We start from the raw sequence: 23250 nt of genomic DNA, 5'->3' as shown, positions 1-23250 counted from the left end.
TAATCACACAGCCACTGCAGAACTGTCACCCTATAACAATGATTATAAGACACCATAGAGTATTAGGGGCATCCTAATTTCAGAGAAGTTAAAATATGAATAAATGCATATCCTGGAATTGTTGAAGTAGGATTTTTGCAATTACTAACTGCATTTGAAAGGATAGTTATGATAATCTTGTGATAAAATTTTTTATGATTAGACCAATATGATACACTGAGAATTTTCCATTTGATTGTTCTGAGTTTGCAGGTTTTTCTTCCTTCACTTCGGATACTACTCAATTTTCCATTCTCAGATTCCTGCAATAGAATTTATATTCATTCTAGAGATAATTTTTATCTGCCATAAAATGCTGTTAGCTTTCACAATCTAGACTCTGAGGAGACTGTATCTTGGCCTAATTTAGGAGGACAAGAGTACAGGCAATTCTTTTTCGTATTCTTTATTACAGTAATGTTAAGATTGGAGTTGTGTCCATTGATTAAGTGTCCATTAGGAAAAGGTGATAAAAGAAAGATGAGATAAACACAAGAATATTTAATTATGCTCTTCTCCTACTTTGCAGCACTATACATTCCACAAGCACAGTTGGTATGTTTTCATTGACAATGTTTTAATGCCGTCAAAAATGATGAACGTCTTTGAAGTGGGGTTAGGAAGGGAGGGATGATTCAGGGAAGGTAACTGTAACTTTTTTCCCCCCCTCTATATGGTTTGATCTTTATTTTCATGTGCATTTTGTTTTAATAAGAAATAAGTACATCTTATAAAATATGACTCCATATTGCTTATAAAATAAAGATATGGCATTTGACACACTTCATGGTCCATTCAAAACTTCCTTTGGGTTTTCATTTCCAACTAAATTATCCCTTACTCCAGCCATACTTGTCTACTCTTTGTCTCAAATCTTCTGCATTCTTAGGACTTTGTTTAAATTTCTTCCTTTGCCTTATCCAGCCTTTAAGGCTAAGCCCAAATCCCAAATTCAGACTTTTCCAGCTCCTTCCATAGCAAGTTCCTCTTACTCCACTACTTTGCAACAGCAAATACCTTTATAAATAGCACTTACCAGAGGCCATCTTTTGTTAGGATTAATTATTTATGTGTCTGATTTTCCTATTAGATTTTGGGGCCTAATTATTTAAGTTTGTATTATCTCCTTTCATGCAAAGTATAGACATACTATGAGTGTTTCTTCAACTGAATCCTTGTAGATTTTTAAATATATATATCACTTCGTTCTATTCTCACCCAGAGACACTATGTAGTAATTTTGCTAGAATTACTAATATGTTAGTGTTCTGCATTTCAGTTTTCATTCCCAATACTTACCCACTATTTCCTGAAGTATTCCTTTGCTAGTTACTATCCTATACTGAAAAAGAAGGAATAATTGCATAGATACTAATTTTTCGCAGTATCTATCTGTTATCTTTGAATGATTATACACAACCTTACATTTAAAGAAAAGTACTTTAGAAATAATGCCTTTTTTTTTTTTCTTTGTAGGTTACTTCCTCAGAATGTTGGCCTTCTCTATGTTGGAGGTTATGAAAGACCCTTTGCACAAATCAAGGTATGAGTTTTCATTTTCTGGTATACTTTTCCTAGACGTAGTTAGTTCACTTGTCTAGGAAACCCATCAAAAACCTGCAAATAACCGTCAACATATCAAAAATATTGTGAATATGAACTATTAATTTCATTTGCTTTTGCATATATCTCTGCTGAAGAAATAATTCAGTTTTATAAAGAATTATTTTAATATTCTTGCTCATACATAGTAGAGTTCACTTTGACCAAAGTACTTCAGTGATTAGTTAAGAATAGTACAATTTAGAGCCATAGATTAACGTTTCAGATTACCCCTTTTGCCATTAAAATTTTTTGACAGCTTTATTGAGGTGTAATTACATACAATAAACTATACATATATAAAGTACACAATTTGATAAATTTTGACATGCTTGCGCTTCTGAAACCATCACTACAATCAAGGTAATGAAACCATCACCCCAAAGTTTCCCTGTGCCACTTTGAAATCACTCTCATCCCCACCTTTCCTTTATCCGTTCTAGTACTCAGGTGACCGCTGATCTCATTATAGATTAATTTGCATTTTCTAGAATTTTACATAAATGGAATCATACAGTATTCTGACCCCCACCCCGTCTCGGCTTCTTTCCCTCAACATAATTATTTTGAGATTCATCCATGTTGTTGTACTTATCGATAGTTCATTCTTTTTTATTGCTGAGTAGTATTCCATTGTATGGTATTTGGCTGTTCCAAATAAAGCTGATGTGAACATTTGTATATAAATCTCTGTATGGATATATAGTTTCATTTCTCTTGGGTAAATACCTAAGACGGGAATGGCTGAGTTAAATGGCAGTCGTATGTTTCACTTCTAAGAAACTCCCAAAGTATTTTCCACCAGCAGGGTGTAAGATGCCAGTTCTCCCACATGCTCATCAACATTTGGCATGGTCAGGCTTTTTTAGTTTAGCCATTCTTATAGATATGTAGTGGTATTTCATTGTAGTTTTAATTCGCATTTCTGTAATGATTGAGTATCTTCTCATGTGTTTATTTGCCATCTGTACATTCCTAGTGAAGTGTGTATTCATATCTTGCCATTTTTAACTGAGATTTTTGTTTTCTTACTGTTGAGTTTTGAGCATTCTTTTTATCTTCTGCTAATTCCTTCATCCGATATGTGATTTTCAGATATTTATGCCCAGCTATGGCTTGTCTTTTCATTCTCTTAACAGGGTCCTTACAGAGCAGAAGTTCTTAATATTGATGAAATAAAGTTTATTAGTTTTTTCTTTTCATGGTTCATGCTTTTGGTGCTGATCTAAAGTCACAAAGATTTTTCTCGTATGTATTCTTCTAGAATCTTTATGTAGTTTTACGTTTCATGATTAGGTTTATAATCCATTTGAGTTAATTTTGTCTATATGATTCAAGTTTTAAGGTATAGAGGAGTGTCCTTCCCTTCTACCCACCTCTTTTGGGGGCACATGAATATCCAGTTGTTCTAAAACCATTTGTTAAAAGACTACTTTTCCACTATTGAGTTGCCTTTGCATCTTTATTGAAAATCAATAAAAGATTTTCTGGGCTATTTCTGGGCTCTGTTTTATTCCACGGACCTATGTGACTATCCTTCCACCAGTACCACCACTATCTTGATTATTGTAGCTTTATAAGTAATGGAGACAGGTAGTGCAAACCCTCCAACTTTGTTCTTTTTCAAAGTTGTTTTGGCTAATCTAGGTTCCTTTAATTTCCATGTGAAGTTTAGAATCATCTTGTCAATTTCAATAAAAAAGCTTGTTGGAATTTTGGTTTGGATCATGTTGAATCTATAAATCAATTGGAGGAGAAATGACATCTTAACACTATTGAATCTTCAGTTCATGAAGACACATATATTTCTATTTATTTAGATCTGTAATTTCTCTCAGCAGTCTTTGTTTTTTCAGTGTATTGGTCTTGGACATTTTAAAATAAATTTACCTGTAAATATTTTATATTGTGATCCTATTATAAAAGTATTTTCTTTCAATTTTTGATTCATTGCCAGTAAATAAAAAGATGATTAAATTTTTATGTGTTTACTTTGAATCCTACAGTTTTACTATACTCAGTTATTAGTTTTTGGTAGATTTCATAGGGTTTTCTACATAAATGATTATGTCATCTAATAAAGACAGTTTTCCTTCTTCATTCTGATCTGGATTCCTTTTCTTGCTTTACTGGCTGAAACCTACAGTACAGAGTTGAATAGAACTGGTGAGAACAGACATCTTTGCCTTGTTCCTGATCTCAGAGGGAATGCATTTAGTCTTTCTTCAAAACTTGTTTTTACAGGGGTGGCCAGTTAGCTCAGTTGGTTAGAGTGCGGTGCTCTTAACAACAAAGTTGCCCGTTTGATTCCCACATGGGCCACTGAGCTGCACCCTCCACAACTAGATTGAAACAACTACTTGACTTGTAGCTGATGGGTCCTGGAAAAACACACTTAAAATAATAATAATAATAATAAACTAATGTTAAAAAATTGTTTTTATAGTAATATTAGTTGAGGTTTGATCATAGATTTCATCTAGGCCTTCTTGTAAGAAATAGAATAATATGTATGTTCAAGGTAGTTAATAAAAAGGAAGGTTTGAGATCATCTTTTTCTTTGTTATTATAACTTTTTGTTAATGTTTTTTGACAGGCCTGTAAAATTGCTTTTTGTTTTTTGTTTAGTTTTCTGACTTCTCATTTGTTTCTTGTCTCCATGAGTTATTTTTCTCCTATTCATTTGAGGGCTGTGAGTTTACATTCCTTTCCATTGTACTTACGACATACATTTTTATGCTTTGAAAACCAAGAATTGTTCAGAATAGACAGCCTGAATAGGACATTCAGGATATTTAATACTGAGGGGTTTAGTCACATTGTTGACATTTTTAAATGAAAAATCTTAGTTATATTAGCATCAGCACCTCTTTAAATACTACCATTAATTTAACTTAAAACACTCTCAAAAGTCCGTCATCAGGATTTTAAGTCGTGGACTCTCTTGTTCTTTTCTGATTCCTTAATAATGGCAAGCATTCGGGTACATTTTTTTCATGTATTTTTAATATTCCTGGAATATGAGTGGAGCTGAAAAGAGTCTGTTTATAAACCTCCCTCACTATCCTGTTCACCGAATTCAACATATAGCCAGGAATCCTAATAAGTTTCAGCAGGAACATGTCTGAAAGCCTAATTTTTTTTTCTGTCCATTGGTTTGGAAAATCCTGTTTCTCCTTATTAGAGCTGAAATAACTGAAAGTGAGAGATTTACCTGATATATTTAGGGAAGGGTAGAATGTGTGTTTGTGTGTACGTGTGCACACAAGTATGTTTTATACATGTTTCAAAAACAGTCTAAGTGTATGTATGAGGGTAATTCCTCCATCACTCACATGACTCATTACCATAACATTTTCTTCATCCAGGCGTTTCCTAACAAGCCCAGTGACAGAGGTCAATCCTTCTTCTACCTTTTATGCCTGGATAATCAACTCAGTAGAAAAATGTCCATCATTTTACAGCATCTTTTTCCTTTGATGTTGCTGTGACAAAGGTTTCTCTCATACACATTTCTAATCCTATTGATTATTGAAGTTCTTTCATAATTCCTATGGTTCTTATGAAAATGCTGTATAGATCCCTATCTAATTAGATACTTATAAGTTAATTGGAGGACAATTTAAAAATCATAGTTTAAATGCTTTAGATTAGGCTAGAAATTCAAGGTTCATTTCCTTGCCTGCCTTGCACCTGACTTCTTTTGGATCCACTATTTGTTAATGTTCATTTTTCTCCCATTAAACTGAATGTAATGCTACTATGTCGTGTGCATTAGACATTAGATATAACCTTTAATAAATAGAAACTGCTTTGCTTTTCTTAAGGCATATTGGTTGTTGAATTTTTTTATAAATCAAGATAGGAAATTGTTCACTTGAATATTTAGGAAAAGGAATTCTCATGCATTAACATCACAGGACTAAATGTGAGTGGCTTGGTGTTAGAAGCTCTGTTTGTTAAAGAGAACTTTTGCAATTGTATTTTTAAAAAGGAGCTTTTTATAAAGATCAGGAAGAGAAAAAGAAAAAAAAATGGGTAATAGATATTTGAACAAATGTTAAATGACTTCAGGAATTTGCTATAGCATGACAATAGGTATCTGTACTATCCATATATAACATGAGTCATTATAACCATTCTGCTGACGCATGCACACACTTCCATTATTGTCCAGCTTTTAGTTTTAGTTTTCTATCTAAGCCCCAGATAAAGACACAAAAATGTACAAACATGGGACTTACTCGTAATTATAGTTTTAGACTAGTAAATCTTCATGCTAGTTTCAGGTTTCATTATTTTTAGGGGAAGTTATTCCAACTTACCTTCTATCTCTTAACATCTCCTATACGTCATTGGGATGGTTCTTTTTTTTTTTAAAGTAAGTTCAGTCCTTTTACATGTAACTTTCACCCAAGGCAACAGTTCTATTCTCAGACCATTGATCCTTTTGAGAATGCTATGAAAGCTATGGACTCTTTCCATAGAAAAATTTACACACACACACACACACACACACACACACACACTTAAAATTTCAGAGGGTTCATGGACCCCACCGAAGTGCATTTAAGATCCCAAATTAAGAACCCTAAGAAGTGAATAAAATATGCATATGTTTTCTCAAGTTGTTTTCAGGAGTAATTTGTCATCTAAAGAACTTGATTTTAAACATGCATGATTATCCTCTTCTTTTATCCTAAACTATAATAAACTAAATAAAACACTGGTAATTTTATAATGCATTGTACAAAGTAAAAAAGAAATTCTCTCACATATCCTTAGCTATTGTTTTATGCTATAAATGAAGCAGATTTCACCCTCATTCAAGACTAACTTCTTTTAACTTTATTGAGATATATTGTTTCTAAATGTACTGGGATATATGTGACTTAGGGTTTTCTTAAGAGATATGATTTATTATACCTTTATATGCAGTCTTTGAAATTACAAAGGGAAGTTTTGATTAAAATAAAAAATGCTTAATTCTTATTTGTATGCTTTCAAGATGTCAGAAGTTTTCTCAGTAGTACCTTATTTTGGAGGGGGGTGTTTCTGTATATCTTTAAATAATACCTTTATCTTGATTGTGTGTGTATATATCTCCTATTATTCATAGTTTATTTTTGTAGATATGTTCAAGTTTAAGCAATAGTTTATATTTTAGACCCATTATTCTGCTTTGTTTTCTAGAGCATTTCTTAGTCTAGTAAAAATCTTAATGCTATTCTCATAGGTTTCTTGTTCTGGAGGCTCACTTAGCAGCCCAAATCCATAAAACCAAGAAGGACTGAAGCTTGTCAACATCACTTTTAATCAACTCAAGGGTTGTTATACAGAAAGTCTCAAGGCCACAAGGCTGTCCCTCCCCGCAGGCTTGGTATTAGTTGCGTCTTCCAGTTTTGACAGCCAAAGAAGTGTGTGAGACCAGTGAGACTTAGTTACACAGTTTCCACTTTGACACTGCAGAACAGCTAGGTATTTTAGCTACGAATTCCATGCAGCAACCATATGTGAAAAGTAAGGAATATAATCATTATTCTTTATAGTCAGTACAGTAGTGCCCTCTTATCCACAGGGGATATGTTCCCACACCCTCAGAAAATGCCAGAAACCATGGGTAGTACTGAACCTATATATACTATGTTTTTTTCCCTAGACATGCATACCTATGATAAAGTTTAATTTATAAATGAGGTACAGTAAGAGTTTAACAATAATAAGTAATAAAATAGAACAATTACAATCGTATACTATAATAAAAGTTATGTGAATGTGGTCTCTCTCAAAATATCTTTTTGTACTGTACTCACCCTTCTTCTTGATATGATTGATATGAAATGATAAAATGCTTACATGAGTAAGCATTGAGTACAAGCACTGATTATCTATCAGATAACTATTGCCAAGTAACTAAAGGACAGATCGCATATACAGAGTGGCTACACTGGACAAAGGTGTGATTCAGGTCCTGGGCACGACAGAGCAGGAAGTTTTGAGATTTCATCATGCTACTCAGAACAGCGTGCAATTTAAAATTTATGAATTGTTTATTTCTGGAATTTTCCATTTAATATTTTCAGACAGTGGTTGACAGATAAGGGGGGACTACTGTATAGCTAAATTATTCTCTGCGTCGGAATCTAGCTCTGTACCTGCTGAGGGATTGTGTGCCGTTGGTCACAGTCTTATACTCTAAGCTTTCTGAGCTTGAATTTTTAAAAATCTCTTTACAGCCAAGGAAATATAAGATTGGTGTTTGTATTCATATGCATATGCAATAAATGCAGATAAATAATGATTTCTTTGTTTTTGAAATCATATTAGAAAATCAGACTATCCCTCAGACTTTTTTCTGTTTAAAAAGAATATTTTTCCTTCAAGGTGTATTGCGCTCAAATTGATTTTTATTAATTCAAAATTTTTTGAGATGGCTAATAACTTGTCAATTTTAATTTTTAGGGTAAATTAAATTTAAAGGTAAAGTATTTATTTGGAGTGCCACTATTATGAAATACTGAAAAAACTAGGAAAACTGATTTGGTTTGTTTACAGACTGATGATTTTTTAGAAAATGTGTGGTTTATTAGATCAACAGTTTTTACTAAAAGAAATTATTTAACATCCATTTTTAAATCTCTAAAATATCTGAAGTATTACATCAAATAAAGATGAGGTTCCTAGAACAGATTCCATTAGGTTGGTGCAAAAGTAATTGCGGTTTAAAAGGTTAAAAATAATTGTGAAAACCGCAATTACTTTTGCACCAACCTAGTAGCTTTCCTACTTTTGACCATGACCTGTAGGAATGTAAGAAATGGATTTCCATGAAGACCCAGTACACATACACACGCATGTATTTAAACACATGCAGTGTAAACCGAAACTTCAAAATAAGTGTGATGCAATAGCTATATTTTCAGTTCTGTTCTGTTTTTCTGTTCTGTGTTTCTGTTGATTTGGATTTTAAATGCTAGTCTCAACCCACTAAATTAACTTCTCTGTTGGAAAATGGGTCGTGACTCCATTTGGCTGACGTTGCTGCAGGGTAGTACTTGTCCAGCTAATGCTGCCATATGCTTCTGGCAGGACAATGCCACAGTTACACAATGCAGATGATAGTGGAAGCTTTCCCACCCGAGTTGAAGTGACTTTGAAGTGACTTTGGAAGGGAAGAAAACGATGAGATGTCATAGTTGCTGGGAAGAAGGAGCAGGAAAGCATAGGAAAAGATAAATGAGAAATGAATTAAGATGTTTTATGGAGCCAAGTAAAGCTATTTTCTGTTTCAAAAAAAATCCTAATTCTCAAGAACAGAAGGGAGCCTTCTACGCCTACTCTGCCTTCGAAATGATTCCGTGTATTTTAAGGGTAGAGAAAAAAATAAGGTAAGCTCTCCACTAGATGAAAAAACAGAAAGAAATGGAGGTGAGTGAGAAATTGAGAGAAAGCAATGGAATCAAATGTAGATTTGCGTGTTATAGTCATTGAACAATGAATGGATAAATTTTCTGTACTGTAAATGAAGAGGCAAATTTTCAGTGTATCATGTTGCAGTAATAGGGTCGGATATTGAATTTGTTGAATACAAATTCAAAAAATAAAAGAAACTTCAAAAAACAAAACCTCATAGAAGCCAAAAGTCACCCTACTTCTATGCGATAGCTACTAAATTTCTGACTTTTTATCCTGCACATTTGGTGACAGAGTGCTTCAGGGTCACTGCTGGGCTCTTATGTGAGCCCATATTGTAACTTCCATGCACTGTTTACTAACAAGTCACATAATGATTGCAGACTAGGTTTCTGAAAAGTATTCTGTAGTAGTGGTTCTCCTGCCATTTTTACCAAGGTGCTTTTGGGAATATTACTGCCAGAATTGGGTAACACTACGGCCTATAGTCACACATGTTTCAGTTGCAGTATTATCTTCATGTTCTTAGAAAACTTAAGGTTATAAGCTCCATCGAAGCTGAGCTGTGGCTTGTGACTGAGACATAAAAGCACTAAGTAAATATTTGATAACATTATTATTGGAGAATGCCTAGGAAAGTAAGTGTTATTTTTTTAAATTGAGGTATAATTGACATATAACATTATATTAGTTTCAAGTGTACTACAACATAACGATTCCGTATTTGTGTACAATGTGAAATGATCATCACAATAAATCTAGTTCACATCTGTCACATTACAGTTAAAAAAATTTCTTTCTCGTGATGAGAACGTTTAATGATCCACTTTAGCAACTTTCAAATATGCAATACAGTGTTGTTAACTACAGTCACCATGCTGTACATCACATCCCCAGGACTTACTTAGTTTATACCTGGAAGTTTGTACCTTTGACCACCTTTACCCATTTTGCCCACCCCCAGCCCCCACCAATCTGTTCTTTGTGTCTGTGAGCTTGTATTTTTTTTTAATCATTAAGTATTTACCATGAAGTTTATAAAAATATTTAAAACTCTGTTTCTAATTACATACATATTTACTGCCTTAAAATTTTATTTTCTAATCTCTTATATCTCGAGTTGGGATATCTTTGAGGTTATATAAATCAATTTTATTTTCTAATTTAATATTGTGGTTGTAAGTTATTATTAACATCAGTAACTTTATTTGAAATGTAGATTTTGTGAATATATTATTCTGAGAACATTTTAAATATAGTCCTCAAATTAATTTCCAATTAAGAAAGTTAGTGTTTTTCTTAGCTGGGAATTCCAATAACTTTCCATCTCTCTTGAGCTAGACATTAGAAATTATTTTAGCATATTCTAGTTTTGTTTTTGTTTTTGTTTTTAAACTAGACTTATCATACCAAGCTGAGTTTCTGTTAAACATTGTTTGGAAAGAAAAAGAACAAACAATTCTTTTTTGTAATTTTGTGATATTCTCAAAAGAATAAATGGTATCATGCCTACCAAGGTATTTATAATGCAGTGACCCTCCTATTCTGGTGGAAGGAAATAACATGGTGCTTCTTATCCTGTTGTGTTTTTTCCTACCAATATTTTACTTCCAAAAAGAAGTAGTTCTCTGACTTGAATTTCAAAGGCACTGATAACCATGTAAATATAAAAGATCATATCTAAAATGACTTGCTGAAGTCATGTTTCTGACAAATAATGCCAGTTTCTGATCTAGATTTATATTAGACATCTAGAAGTTATATATATTTTATTCCCATAAAAGGAGAAAAATAATTTCTCCAGTAAATAGTCAGTTATGAAGGAATATTCACTTGTCCTCTTGCCCAATAAAGTTTCAAAAACACCCTTCCCCAAATGCAGAGACAACAGAAAAGACCCGTTTCAAAGTATTCAGTGGCGGTGATTCAGGCAGTTAGGAAAGCACCAGACCACTGTTCTCATTGTTGACTCTTCAAGAGGAGTAAGAAACTCTGAGACTCTGAGACTAGGTATACAAACCCATAAATGTCGCCAGCATCTGTAATCAGAAGTAGGAAAGTTGCTACCTTCATCACCTTCAGAAGTTTGGCACTGCTGCAGTGAGTGGTACCCTGTCATAAATAAATATTGTGGGGCATGGTTAAGAAGGATCTTTAATTTTCCAAAACAGGAATAAAGAGATATAGTCAAGCAAACCTAACCAATCTCCTAAAATCATTTTTTTTCCTAAATAGTGAGCAAATATTTTTTCGCCCCGTATTCCCAGATTTCATCATCTATAGAATTATTTGCCAGTAAGTAAAAATGACAAGTTTGTAGGTCACGAAATTCATAAATTATGCTTAAGTGTAATGAAATATAAGTTTAATATTATAAATGTAAGTCAGCATTGAGGTACATTTAGATATTTACAGTTTTACTAAAATATTTTAAATATTAATATTTAAATTCTTTCTACAGTGTTACCAGATCAGAGCATTTCTGATACCCACCAAATAGCTTCAGAAGTGATCATTCAGCTGCTAAAATAACATGTTGTCTCTGATGTTAAAGTACTTTTAAGTAAGTTTTCTGCTAAGACTTACATCTGGTAACAGTTGAAATATTAGCAGTGAACACACATTATATTTACAGTATATTATTATAGCCCTTCTGAGTTCTGCTTGTACAGCAGGCTAAAATTATCCCTGTGTTTGATATACTACTGGTTAAGACACTGATTGGACTAAATGACTTGACCAAAGGAAATGGGTTCCACCACAGGATTAAGATAGAGAGTCTTAATGTTTTGTTTACATAAAAAGACATGGGAGTATAAAGAACTCCAAGTTTGTAATCTCACCTCTGCTACTTATTTAGTCATTGTTGAATGTTTATGTTCATTAGTTGTTAATAGCAAGAGCTGAGAGTTCTTGTACTGGGAACATTTGTGAGCCTCTGAGATATTAAAAGGCTTCTAATTACAACATTTCTGGTATAGTTATGAAGTGTTTTCCTTTTTGTTCCCAAAGCATCTATTTTGAAGTTTATTGTGTCATATATTTCTCCTCAGCCATCATGTTTTAGAAGGGCCAGCCCTACTTGTTCTTTTCCTTTTTGTACTAAATGCTTTTTATTTTACCTTTGTTATTTAATATCCAAGAGATTTGGGTGAAAGTACTGTATGGTTTTTAATTTGAAACAGTCCCTAGAAATCTACATTATTTCTTTAAGAACCACCTAGTAGGAAATCAAGTATATAAACAAATCATCTGAGTATTTTGAGTGCTCTGATCAGCTCAGAAAGAAAAGGTTAATATAATATCTCAAGATTTGCAAATATATCTCAATCTTGCAAATATAATTTGCAAGATTTTTATTTCCAACCAGGTGTGGCAGTTTTGCTAGGTACAGTGAAAAACAGTTTCTCATTTTCTGGCTCAACGTTGAGTATGCTTTGTGAGCAGAGCTGGATTTAAAACATTTTAATGTTTTTCAAGATCAGTGTATCTTGGAGGCATTTTGATGACTCAGGGCTGATTTGAGCTGCAAAAAGAATTGTAGCAGAATTGCAAGGAAAGGGAACAGATGTTTTTTAAGTTTCAGGATGAGTAGGTTGGTTGCATAGCACAAGGGTAATTGGATGATGTAAAAGGCAGTGATTGTGAGAATAAGCAAGGAGGTGTTCTCAGGGTGATTATGGTTTAGAAAAACCATGAATGAGATAAAGTAACACGTGCATGATGTAGGTCATTGGATGTTACACAGGGGAGATGTCTGGAGTGGAATGGAGTCACGTAAGGAACGGGGAGAAACTGTATTGGTAAGTTACTTGTAGTGATGAACTCTTCCATGCTGTTGTATTCTATTGACATAGACTTCCAGGCTCCTGTAGGAGTCATTCTTATTCATGATAAATAAAATCTTTAGTCTGATGATGATTTTGAAAAACGTTTACTGTCCTAAATGATTTATTAACTCAATAAAACGATGAAAAATTACAGTTTGGGAGAAAAAATAAAAACAAGCCCGTTCTTTTGAATTTCATGCGTTCTTGGCAGTGTTTCAAATGTCTTTAAAAGACCCACCTACCTTGAGGCCTGATCTCTGCTTCAGTTCTGTTCTGTTCTGTTGGCTAAGACAGTGAACATCTACCTCTTCTGAGTGACTTGAGAGACGTCTATATTACTTTTCTCCTCAAAACCTTCCACCCCTTGATAGTCTCTATTTTAGGCATCTTTACTTTCTCTAGCATAAATTCAGTTTCCTATTTAGGGCCTTCAGAACCTTTCATAAGTTTCCCCTACATTAGTTTGTTGTTTTCATTTTTAAATTATCACCAACAGTGGCTTCCTGTTGCCCATTACAGCAAGTGTAAATTTCCTTCCCTCAGCGTTTCCCATCTCATTATACCCTTTTTTCCCCTAACTTCAACTCTTCTCTAACATAATTCCTTATTCCCCTGACTATACATACGATTCTCTTGTCCATTATATATATCACACTTACCTGCTAGTCAAAAGAACACACACAAAACCCATTAAGTATATATGTACAAGGTATTTTGGTGGAGACTGGGGATATAAAAATTAATAATATATTTGATATGTTCCCAACTTATTTATAATCTAATTTGGAGAAATGGAAGAAGTCTCTGTAAAACGGTATTTAACAAACAAGGTAGGATACAATGTGTCAAATGCTTGGCATTATCTATAAATGTCAAAAGCTGAGGAGAACTATAGACTGGGGCAGTTGAGGTAGGATTCACAAAGGAAGTAAGAACTGCACTGTCCTACCAGTTGGGTTAACAGTAGGTTGTGTGTGTGTGCGTGTGTGCGTGTGTGTGTGTGTGTGTGTGTGTGTGTGTGTGAGAGAGAGAGAGAGAGAGAGAGAAACATGGAGGATAGAGAGAGAGGGGTAGAGATAGACAGACAGACAGACGGACAGTCTTTCTCTGTTTACCCTCTGTAGGGATAGAAGACGACAGGTGTTTTAGGAAAATAGAAAATGTAAAGTGTGGAGCTGAAAGACTTGCCTTGGGTATAAGAGAAAGGTTTATGTAAGGAAGTAATAGGAGATACGGTTGAAGAGGTAAATTAGTCTTACAAAATTAAAAAAAAACAAAACAAAACACCATACCAACAGCAAAACTATACAGATCACTTTAAGAATTTCTAAGTTGGAAGTGGGGTGGGGGAGCCCTAACAACCTTTTTAGAGAAACATCAAAATTTTAAGTAAGAACCAAGCTTGATATAAAGAACCTACATTTTCTTGATGCTTCACATCGGTATTTTAGATGGCCTCTTCAGGCCCCGGCTAAAGAAACTAATAATAATGGTCATTGGTGTGGACAATAGCAAGAGTCCTAGATTCCTAAAGTCGTAACTGTCAGGTAGTAAAAGATTTTTGTGGTTTCTTCATATTATTTGAAGTGTTTGTTTCTGAGAGAAACAAAGAAGTGGAACTAATATAAAAATAGTTCAAATTAATGTTTCTATTTGTTTTTTCTGACATTCTGTTGCTGCTCAAGCTGAACTATAGTTTGTGACAGGAAATGACTGCACTACAGAACCTTTCTTAATGTGGCTAGTTATATCTTTAAATCTGACAATTCAAGTCACAGAAGAGCCTGCCTTTTCATAGTTGTTACTTCAGTTATTTTCATCTTTGTGTGTGTGTTTCTTGAGAGGTTAAGCCTCTTTTTCACAGGAGAATTGTATTCTGGAAAGAAGCGGATTGATTGGTACAAGTTTGTTCAATGCAGATTTTTATTGTGAGAAATAAATTTTTATTACACCCTTTTCCCTACTTTTTGCTGTTGCAGTCATAGCTTCTTCAAAGAGTTACTTTCAAAATTGTGACTTTAGAAACATAGCATCAGGAGTCTATTATTGAGTTAAAAATAAATAATTATTAATAAGTAATACATAAATATAAAAATCTAGCTTCTGTAGTGTACCATTTTTGCTAAGCACTTCTTTCAGTGTTTCTACATGGTAATCTGGAAGGCAAAACCTGTACTCTAGTGATATACCACCCGATAATAGATTTGCATATTTCTGGTTGGATGTATATTCTTCCTTTTGGAAATAATAACTTTTGACGTTATTTTCAAAATTAGATGTTTGTGTTAAGATCAATGATAATTTTTAAAAACTTAGCTCTGGCATAAATAGAATTATAACATGATTTTAATTGTACTAGGTGTAAAAAAAAGGTATTTTTATAAAAAACAAAAGAAGTTATTTTTATTGAGCACATATTATGTGCCCAGGGTATATCACCCCTCCTAATATGTATAGCAGTCTTATAAAGTAATTATTATTTATATTTACACATGAGAAAATTGAGACACAGAGAGATTCAGTAACTTGCCACATGGTCATGCAGCCAATAAATGATATATTAATAATTGGGGTTGGAACCCAGGATTTTCTGACTCCCTAGGCCCACTCTCTTTGTTCTTACAGCACTGTTTTTGTATAAATATTGCTGACTGAAATCTTTCATTCAAGAATGTTGATGAAGTATTTCAAAGGAGTCAGCTCATACAACAGTGCATTGAAAAGAACCAGCTCTATAGAAATGCAAGACAGTAAAGCCTTCAGTTACCCAGTAGTATCATCATTAGTTAATGGAATATTTCCCATGAAGCTTTTTAAAACAAGCATTTATGTTAATATTTTTCTTTGATATATTGGAAGTAGCCCCACCTTCTTATGTGTTCTGTAACTTCTATAACTTTTATTTTGAGTATTATCTTAGGCTCTTTGCCTGCGTTTTAATAAAGTGACGGTCTTGGGAATTGTTAATGTCTCTTAAGCTAAGCCAATTACTGCCTCAGAAAGTGGCCCAAGATTACTGTGTTTTTGTGGTTGGTGATTTGCTGTCAGCTATCATTTCTCAAAGTCTGGCAATTCCTTTCTCATTGCTTCTATTTTTTCTGCCAATAGCTTAAGAAGTATCAAAATTTATAGGGAAAATCAAGTAATTAAACTTGTTAAATCAGTTGCCTTCATTTGCACCCAGTTACATAGATATCCATAAGTTTTGACCAGTAGGCCTAAAGGTGTTGCCACGTCCTCCTGAGAAAGTATAGTACTTTCATTCACTGACATTGCATTCCTGGTTTTCCTTTTTTCAAATGAGAGGGTGCTAATTCTTCTGTGTTGTCCTTAAGACAGTACTACACCAGTGTAGTTGTTGTTTATTGAAAGGACCTGCAGACTAACCCTTTTTTCTTTTAATTATATACATTGCTTTTGTGACACTAAATATTTGAATGTGATTCTACTTACTGGCTGGGTATGCGTGGATATAGCCAAGAAGGCAAAAAGCATCAGCCATTATGCTCAGAAAGAATGTTCTTTCATTTGCAGTGGTTTTCTTTTCTTCAGTAAGCCTGCTGCCGTTACTCAGTCTCCCTTTCTTCACTGTGGCCGTAGCTGACGTCTCTGTCACTGCCATTCACGGCCCTACCAAGTGATGTACAACAGGTTTGAAACTTTTAAAAATACTTTTCCCAATGTAACTTGGCACGTACGTATCTTCAAGATTCTTGAGCAAAATGACTGAGCCAGTTCTGCTTTCTATTTTGTCAGTCAGTGCCTTACAAGAATTTTCACTTCTGTCTAGCAGTAGCAGTACAGTGTGGCTTACAATCCGTATTCCTCTTTTAAGTCCATCTGCAGATTGAGAAAAGTTTAGCTCTGTCTCTACACTACCACAGCTCATCTGTAATGTCTGAGTGCTTATGGTATATAATGATGGTGGCAGTATATTTCAGCCACACCAGGGCCATCTTAAAGAAAACACAGTGTAGATTTAATATAAACCAGGAGCTTTTCTACCCAACTTGACACATGCTAATGGCAGATTCCAGGCACTGTCATAAAAGCAATATATTAAGAGGAAACTCTTAAAGAATGGCTTCATCTATCTTACAGTTAATGAGCACCCTTTCTGAATTTTTATTTTAGGGGCTTACGACTTAAACATACTATGGAGTTCTCCTGAATAGACAAATAATATGTATTCAGAAATGGGTCAGTCATAAATGCCAAAGCATTGTCATGGTCATTTATAACTGTGGAATAATTGTCTGTAGATAACTCTCAAATCTTGACCTTTAAATCCTCATTCTTCTCTTAAATCTCAGTTTTGAATTTTCAAATGCCTCCTGGACAATTACATTGACTGTTTCAACATCACCTCAGATTCACTCATTTTTGTTATTTATTCCTTAAAAGAACATTTAATGAATACCTGCCACATCAAACGTATGTTCCTTAAGCCCCTGTTATGTGCCGAGTGCTTTGATAGACACTGGGATTAGAATGGTGAGTGAGCCTGAGATCGTCCCTGTTCTCATGGAGCTTGCTGTATAATGTGCAGTTCTGCTGATTGAATCAGCTCTTCAGCGGTGATGCCTGTAATGACAGGGAAACGAAGGGCTTATTTGCGTGGATGACAAGGGTAGCTAGCCCTGTTTAATGGGTCACGGAGGACCTCCGTCTTGAGTCACTTTTAAGACAAGAGTTGCGGGGGGTGAAGGAGTTAGGTGAGTGGGGGCAAGCTCTTTGTTCTCTCTGTGTCCTCAGTTTCCTCATTTGTAAAGTGGAGACACCCAGAGAAAAGTAACAGTAAGTTGGCTAATGCACCTGAAGCGCTGCGGGCGGTGCCTGGCCCTCCGTGTGGCTGCTGTCTGCATCACCTTTGTCACAATCTTCAGTGGTTCATTTCCTCAGGTAGTCAAATGTGTACTGAGCAGGCCCCAAGTGCTAGGTATTTTTCAGTACTGTGGTAGGATTCAGAGATGAAAAACAAAATCTTTCCTCTCCAAGAACTTAAAATATGTATACAAACAGCAAAAAAGCAAAGACTAGTACAGAAAGAACTATAAGGGCGGTATGAGCCAATTTCTGGAAAGGAGGAATCCTTTCTTCCAGGATGTGATGTATGATTTGTGTCACTTACTTGGCAAATAATCATATACTGCCTGTGGAATCTTATATTTGCCTGCATTCATATTATCTTCTAAGATTTTACCTCTGTAGATCTTTACTTACCACTGAAACTTTCCATGCTTGAAGTGAGAAAGTGTGTGTCTCACACTGAAGTATATGGATAATAGGTGCTGTGTATGTTAATGAGTAGTCTTGGAAACCTATTAAACTTTTTATGGATGCTTACACAAAAGCCTTATAACTGCTGGAGACATTCCTTATAACAGTGTCACACGCTTTAGGGGGTACACAATACAGATTAAGAAATAGATGTCACCTCCTCTAAATTAAAAAATGTTCCCCATATTCTTCAGGGATACACTGTATGTTCATTCCACCAAATGTCTGCTTTAATATTTTGCTGTAGTAAAGTGGCATCTTTGACATCATTTTTAAAATGTATTACCATACTCAACTGAAAAAAAATTAAAAAGAATCAAAATGGGTAATCATTTTAAATGTTTTTTGTTTGACAGTAGCAAAAGGAGCACCATTCACTTTTGCTGATACAAAATGAGAAGCTCACAGACGGCTATGTATTTCAACAAATTGAAATTTTCAAAATGTTGCTTACATTTCCCCCTTGAGAGAAAACAGTTATTGCATACTAAATATCATATTGTAGCTTTTGAGAAAAGTGTGTGTGTGTGTGTGTGTGTGTCTTTGAGAAAGTCAGCTGACACTTTATAATTTATTGCTTTGGCGGGGGGCAGTGCTCAGGAGCTCTTGGTGGGGCGAGCCCACTTCCTCTGCAGCATCTGTCTCAGGCTCCTGGCTACGAAGATTGGCGCTGGCTCTGCAGATGGTTCGGGTGGTACTTGTTCTTGCGGGTCATGTGCTGGCTGCTGCTGAGAGTGGCCCAGGCATTCTTGTTGATGGTGGTCCACACGTAGGAGGTGGCTGGCTTTCGCTGGCCAGCTCTACCACAGCTTTGCCATGGGCCCATGGCTCCACGCCCACCGTCTTATAGGAAATCAGCCTTTTGGAGCGGAAGGCGTTGCGGGCCTTCAGATTATTGGGCTCGGTACTTGTTCCTTTTGATCAGGAAGCTGGAGCAGTTGCACACGACCATCTATTGCAAATGTGTGGACATGGCGATAGCTCCTCTCGTTGCAGCAGCCGGAGACAGAAAGAGCAAGAAAAGTATATATTAAAAACATCTGTAAGGATGGGAAAGTGCCTCTGCTTAACTGGTAGAAACCAGTGTAAACATCTCAGTCAATATACCTACCGAGTATATATCTGATTTAGTAAAGAAAAGAAAATTAGCGAACATTTTATTTGCTGTTATCTTTTGTTTTTATGTTTTAATACAGTACATTCATGATTAAGATGTAAGTTTTATTTTTTGGTTTAAACTTTAAAACATAAAACTGTGCTTTCTAATACACAGATATTTCCTTCACAGTTAGGTGGAACATTGCATTTATCATAGCAAACAAACTGTCTCATAGATTATATCATCCCCCCTTAAAGTAGATTAATGGCTTTTTTGTGGTTAAGGGTACTCTTCAGAAATTCCCTAGTAATAGGTCTTTGCAGTGGCTTTTAATCTCTTAAAACATAAGGCTTGTATGGGATGAGGCATGAATTAATTTTCCAGCTTTTGACAAAATTGAATCCTAAAACCATCTACGTATATTTGACAATCACTTCTAGAGAGTAATTAGCTTGCTATAAATACAAGAGATTTCCTGTGAGAAAAATTGCTCATGCTATGTAACCAATAGAGGAATTTAGCAGATGAGAGAAAAAGTATATCTTATCCAAAAGAATAGAACCCTTCAGTTTTTTAGTTTGTTTTGGTCCTTGTGCTTTTTTTGCTTAGATTTAATTGTGAGAAATGTGGCAGGCTGGTGTGTGAGACATGTTTATGCCCTTTATGGGGTGTGGGATTAACTTTCATAATTAGTTTTTAGAAATCTTTATGGAAATTTTTTCATGAATCTTTTAAAATGCATGAAGATGATTTGCCATTCAACTGGAAAGCAAACTAATCCCTGAAGCTTAGGATAGACTTTAGAACTAGACAACCTGGTGGGATTCTCATCCAATTTATGTAACTTGGTGGATATACTTTGGTTTTTCATCAATAAAATGGGAATGACAATGTCTGCTGCTTAGAAAAATTGTATGAATTGTACAAATAGTGTGGATAAAGCACCTAGCACTATGCTAAGCTTATAAAAGTCATTGTGAAAAATGGTGTTTCCTTCTACCCCATCATCCTCCCCCAAAGCATTTAATAAGCTTTTACAAATAGGCGCCCTATCTTGGGATCCAGATCATTACGATCTTCAGATGTACTTTCTTTTTATGTTTTTCTTTCATGTGAGAGATTGTGACATGAGAAACTAAGCAAGCAAATAACTAAAATCATGGGTATGGTTTTTTTTTGAATATTTGTTGTAGGGAACTGGGCTGCTTAAAACTTGATACACCTGGGGTGTATGGATATGCTGTGCTCAGGCGTTCATAGCTGTGACAGAGTTCCAATTTAAGGAGACATTTTGAGTCCAAGGTAGTTTGTTCAAAGCCAGGCTTTACTTTGGTTTTAATGCATAAATAGCCTCATGGAATAGCCAGCCTTTTCCAAGCTATGCCATAATAGTTTTATGCTAAAGTATATATTGAATAAGTAAGCATGAACCACATAAGGTTTCGTTTCTTCACTTTATTTAGTTTTGTTTTCTTGTTTAAGATGGAAGTTGAAGGAAATGGAATGGAAGAAAAATTCTTTTGTTTATGTAATACATTATCATACTTTCCTACATAAACGGAGTGCAAAATTACCCCAGGAAGAAACAGGAAAGCAGACTAGAAGAGTTGCCTCTCTGATGTCTGCCAAATAGCTTGCATAGGTTCCCTCATTCAATCCCAGTAGCAGCCATCTGGAGATCCGACTGTGCTCCGGTCACTTAGCTTACACGTTGCCTAGCGTAGAGCATTGCGTCATAGAGCCATAAGATTGTAAAGCGTGGAGTGTGACACGTATGTATCAGAAGCACTGGGGTCAGGATTTTAATCTAGGTCTATCCCCTCAAAAATTCTGTATATTCTCTTGTAGTATTCTTTCCTAAATTGTCTCAATAATCTAGCAAAATGAGGAAGATACTATACAAAATTGCCCTTAAATTGTTTGCTACGTAGTTATCTGTGAAGAAGTAAAAAGGAAGCAGTGTGGTATGTTGGAAGGAGCTCTGAATTGGCTGTGAAATTTGGGGTTCTTGTCTCTGTCTTAAAACAGTTTTGTTTTTAATTAAAAATGTAATTTTTTTATTAAATCATACCCACGATCCTTTCTATTTTTTTTTTTAAACCAAAACTAAAATACAGTCATATATGATTAAGGATTTATAAAACAAAGGTTAAAATATTCAGTCAAATAAAGTAGTAAATGCTTTGAGAATTTTATTCAGATTATATGGGTAAGAGCTTTGGAGTCAGGGGAAAGTAAATTTGAAACCTTCAATGACTAGCTGTCTGAATTTTGTAAACACTGTCTGTGACTTCATGGTAACATATATGTCCTCCTCCTCATAAATTTGAGGTAGTTTACCAAAGGGTGGTATATTACTTAGCAATAATGAATTGAACTTACTCTAAAATAGCCTTCCTTTTAGAGCAGAATTCAGAATAAAGTCTATTAGAGGCTGCGACTATATTGGCTTTCTTAAATGAAGTGGGTGCTCAGCAATGTATATCAGAGACAGTGGTCAGATGGCAGGCCGGTGCTAGAGAGAGCCCTGATCATAAAAGACTTGTGGTTGGCTTCTTTCTAATACAAATATACTTCCACCTACCTCCCCCTGGGTGGTGTCAGAGGAGGCCCTTTTGATTCATCAGACTACACAGTCATACAAGTTGAAGAAATATTTGTTGTATAAATGACCTATAGCTCTTAAAAATGAGAATGTGCCCCTATTTCTGTACCAAAGAGCAGGAGAGGATTAAATCTATGATGCATTTTCAGATACCAGGGTAGGTACTAGAAACCACAAGTCCTGTATCTGCAGATCTGGAGGCTATAAGTAAAAGTAATCATACATCCAAATGCTGAAATAAAAGTTTATAAAGGAAAGACTGCAGGACTGATAATCAAGAATGTAGGGTTCCTGAATCTGTCATTTTCTGACCTCACAGATAACACACACACACACACACACACACACACACACACGCACACACACACGCACACATTAAGGGCTAGGAGTTGTTCATCTTTCTAGGCCTTGGATGATTCAAAAATGAAACATTAGCTTTTTGTTCCTATCCTAACCTCAATTGGAAGGTTTGACTTATTCCTCTCTCTGATTCCTACATGCTTTCTAATAGCTCTGGATTTAGTATTTAAAATCTGAAGGAAAAAAGTACATGTGATGTACATATGCATCACATACAAAGACATACATACTATAGGCACATGCACACTCACCCCCCCACCCTCTGACACAGAAAACAAATACAAACAAAACAGAAAACAAAAAAGGAATTTATGGTTTCTATTTATTTCTTCCCTGTTACTTTATCTAGGCATTTTGTGATTTTTCTGGGTGAATATAGAGAAAAAGGATGGAAAAAAGAGTGGGCCTAGCAAACTACTCAAACTTAATCCCAGTTCTACATTAATCAGTAAGATATTTTTTCATCTTTCAAGTGTCTTTCCTCCAAAATTCTACCTCCTGCTATAGTAATATGTGCTCCCCCCTCTCAAAAAGGGTGAGAACTATTATTAATAATAATATAAATATAATGGAATGTCTCATTTTAAATCCCATTCTGATAATCTGTCTACTATCATTTCTCCCTCCATGGTGATTACAGCTTTTCCATTTTCCCTTACATATTAAATATTTATCAGGACTTCATCTTTTATATTTTTTCAAGTTATATTTTATTTCCTGCAATGTTTTTTGCAAAAATATCTCCTCTAAAATTATTTCATTATATTACTTTTCCTAATGGGTATTCAAAAGAACCTCTAAATTTGGATTTAGATCTTATTAGTAGGCTATTCATTAAGTCATCTGTTGGATCATTAGTAAAGGATAAATTAGTGGAGACTGGAAGCCAACCCTTTGTACACTCAGGGCAGACTCCCAATGGTGTGTTTTATGTCTTTACTCAGTCTGTAGCCTTTCAGCTTTGTGCAGTCCTATTGAATATTTTTATTGAGGCCACTTTGAACTAATTTGGCAAGTCATAT

The 23250-nt window shown here is 34.8% G+C and overlaps 1 protein-coding gene and 1 pseudogene across 2 annotated transcripts in view; one reads left to right on the top strand and one right to left on the bottom strand.

Annotated features, from left to right (window-relative positions):
- The window catches only part of RNGTT (RNA guanylyltransferase and 5'-phosphatase), a 240829-nt gene that overhangs the window by 197044 nt on the left and 20535 nt on the right, over positions 1-23250 (top strand). For both annotated transcript variants that reach the window (XM_019743291.2, XM_019743290.2), the window contains one exon: positions 1516-1582. In XM_019743291.2, coding sequence (XP_019598850.2) covers positions 1516-1582 — 67 coding nt within the window. The remainder of the gene's footprint in view (positions 1-1515; positions 1583-23250) is intronic.
- On the bottom strand, positions 18761-19137 carry LOC109453525 (large ribosomal subunit protein eL28; annotated as a pseudogene).

Source organism: Rhinolophus sinicus, linkage group LG05 (assembly GCF_036562045.2).
Source record: "Rhinolophus sinicus isolate RSC01 linkage group LG05, ASM3656204v1, whole genome shotgun sequence".
In the NCBI taxonomy this organism is placed as follows: Eukaryota; Metazoa; Chordata; class Mammalia; order Chiroptera; family Rhinolophidae; genus Rhinolophus; species Rhinolophus sinicus.
This window is presented reverse-complemented; position numbering and strand designations above follow the sequence as displayed.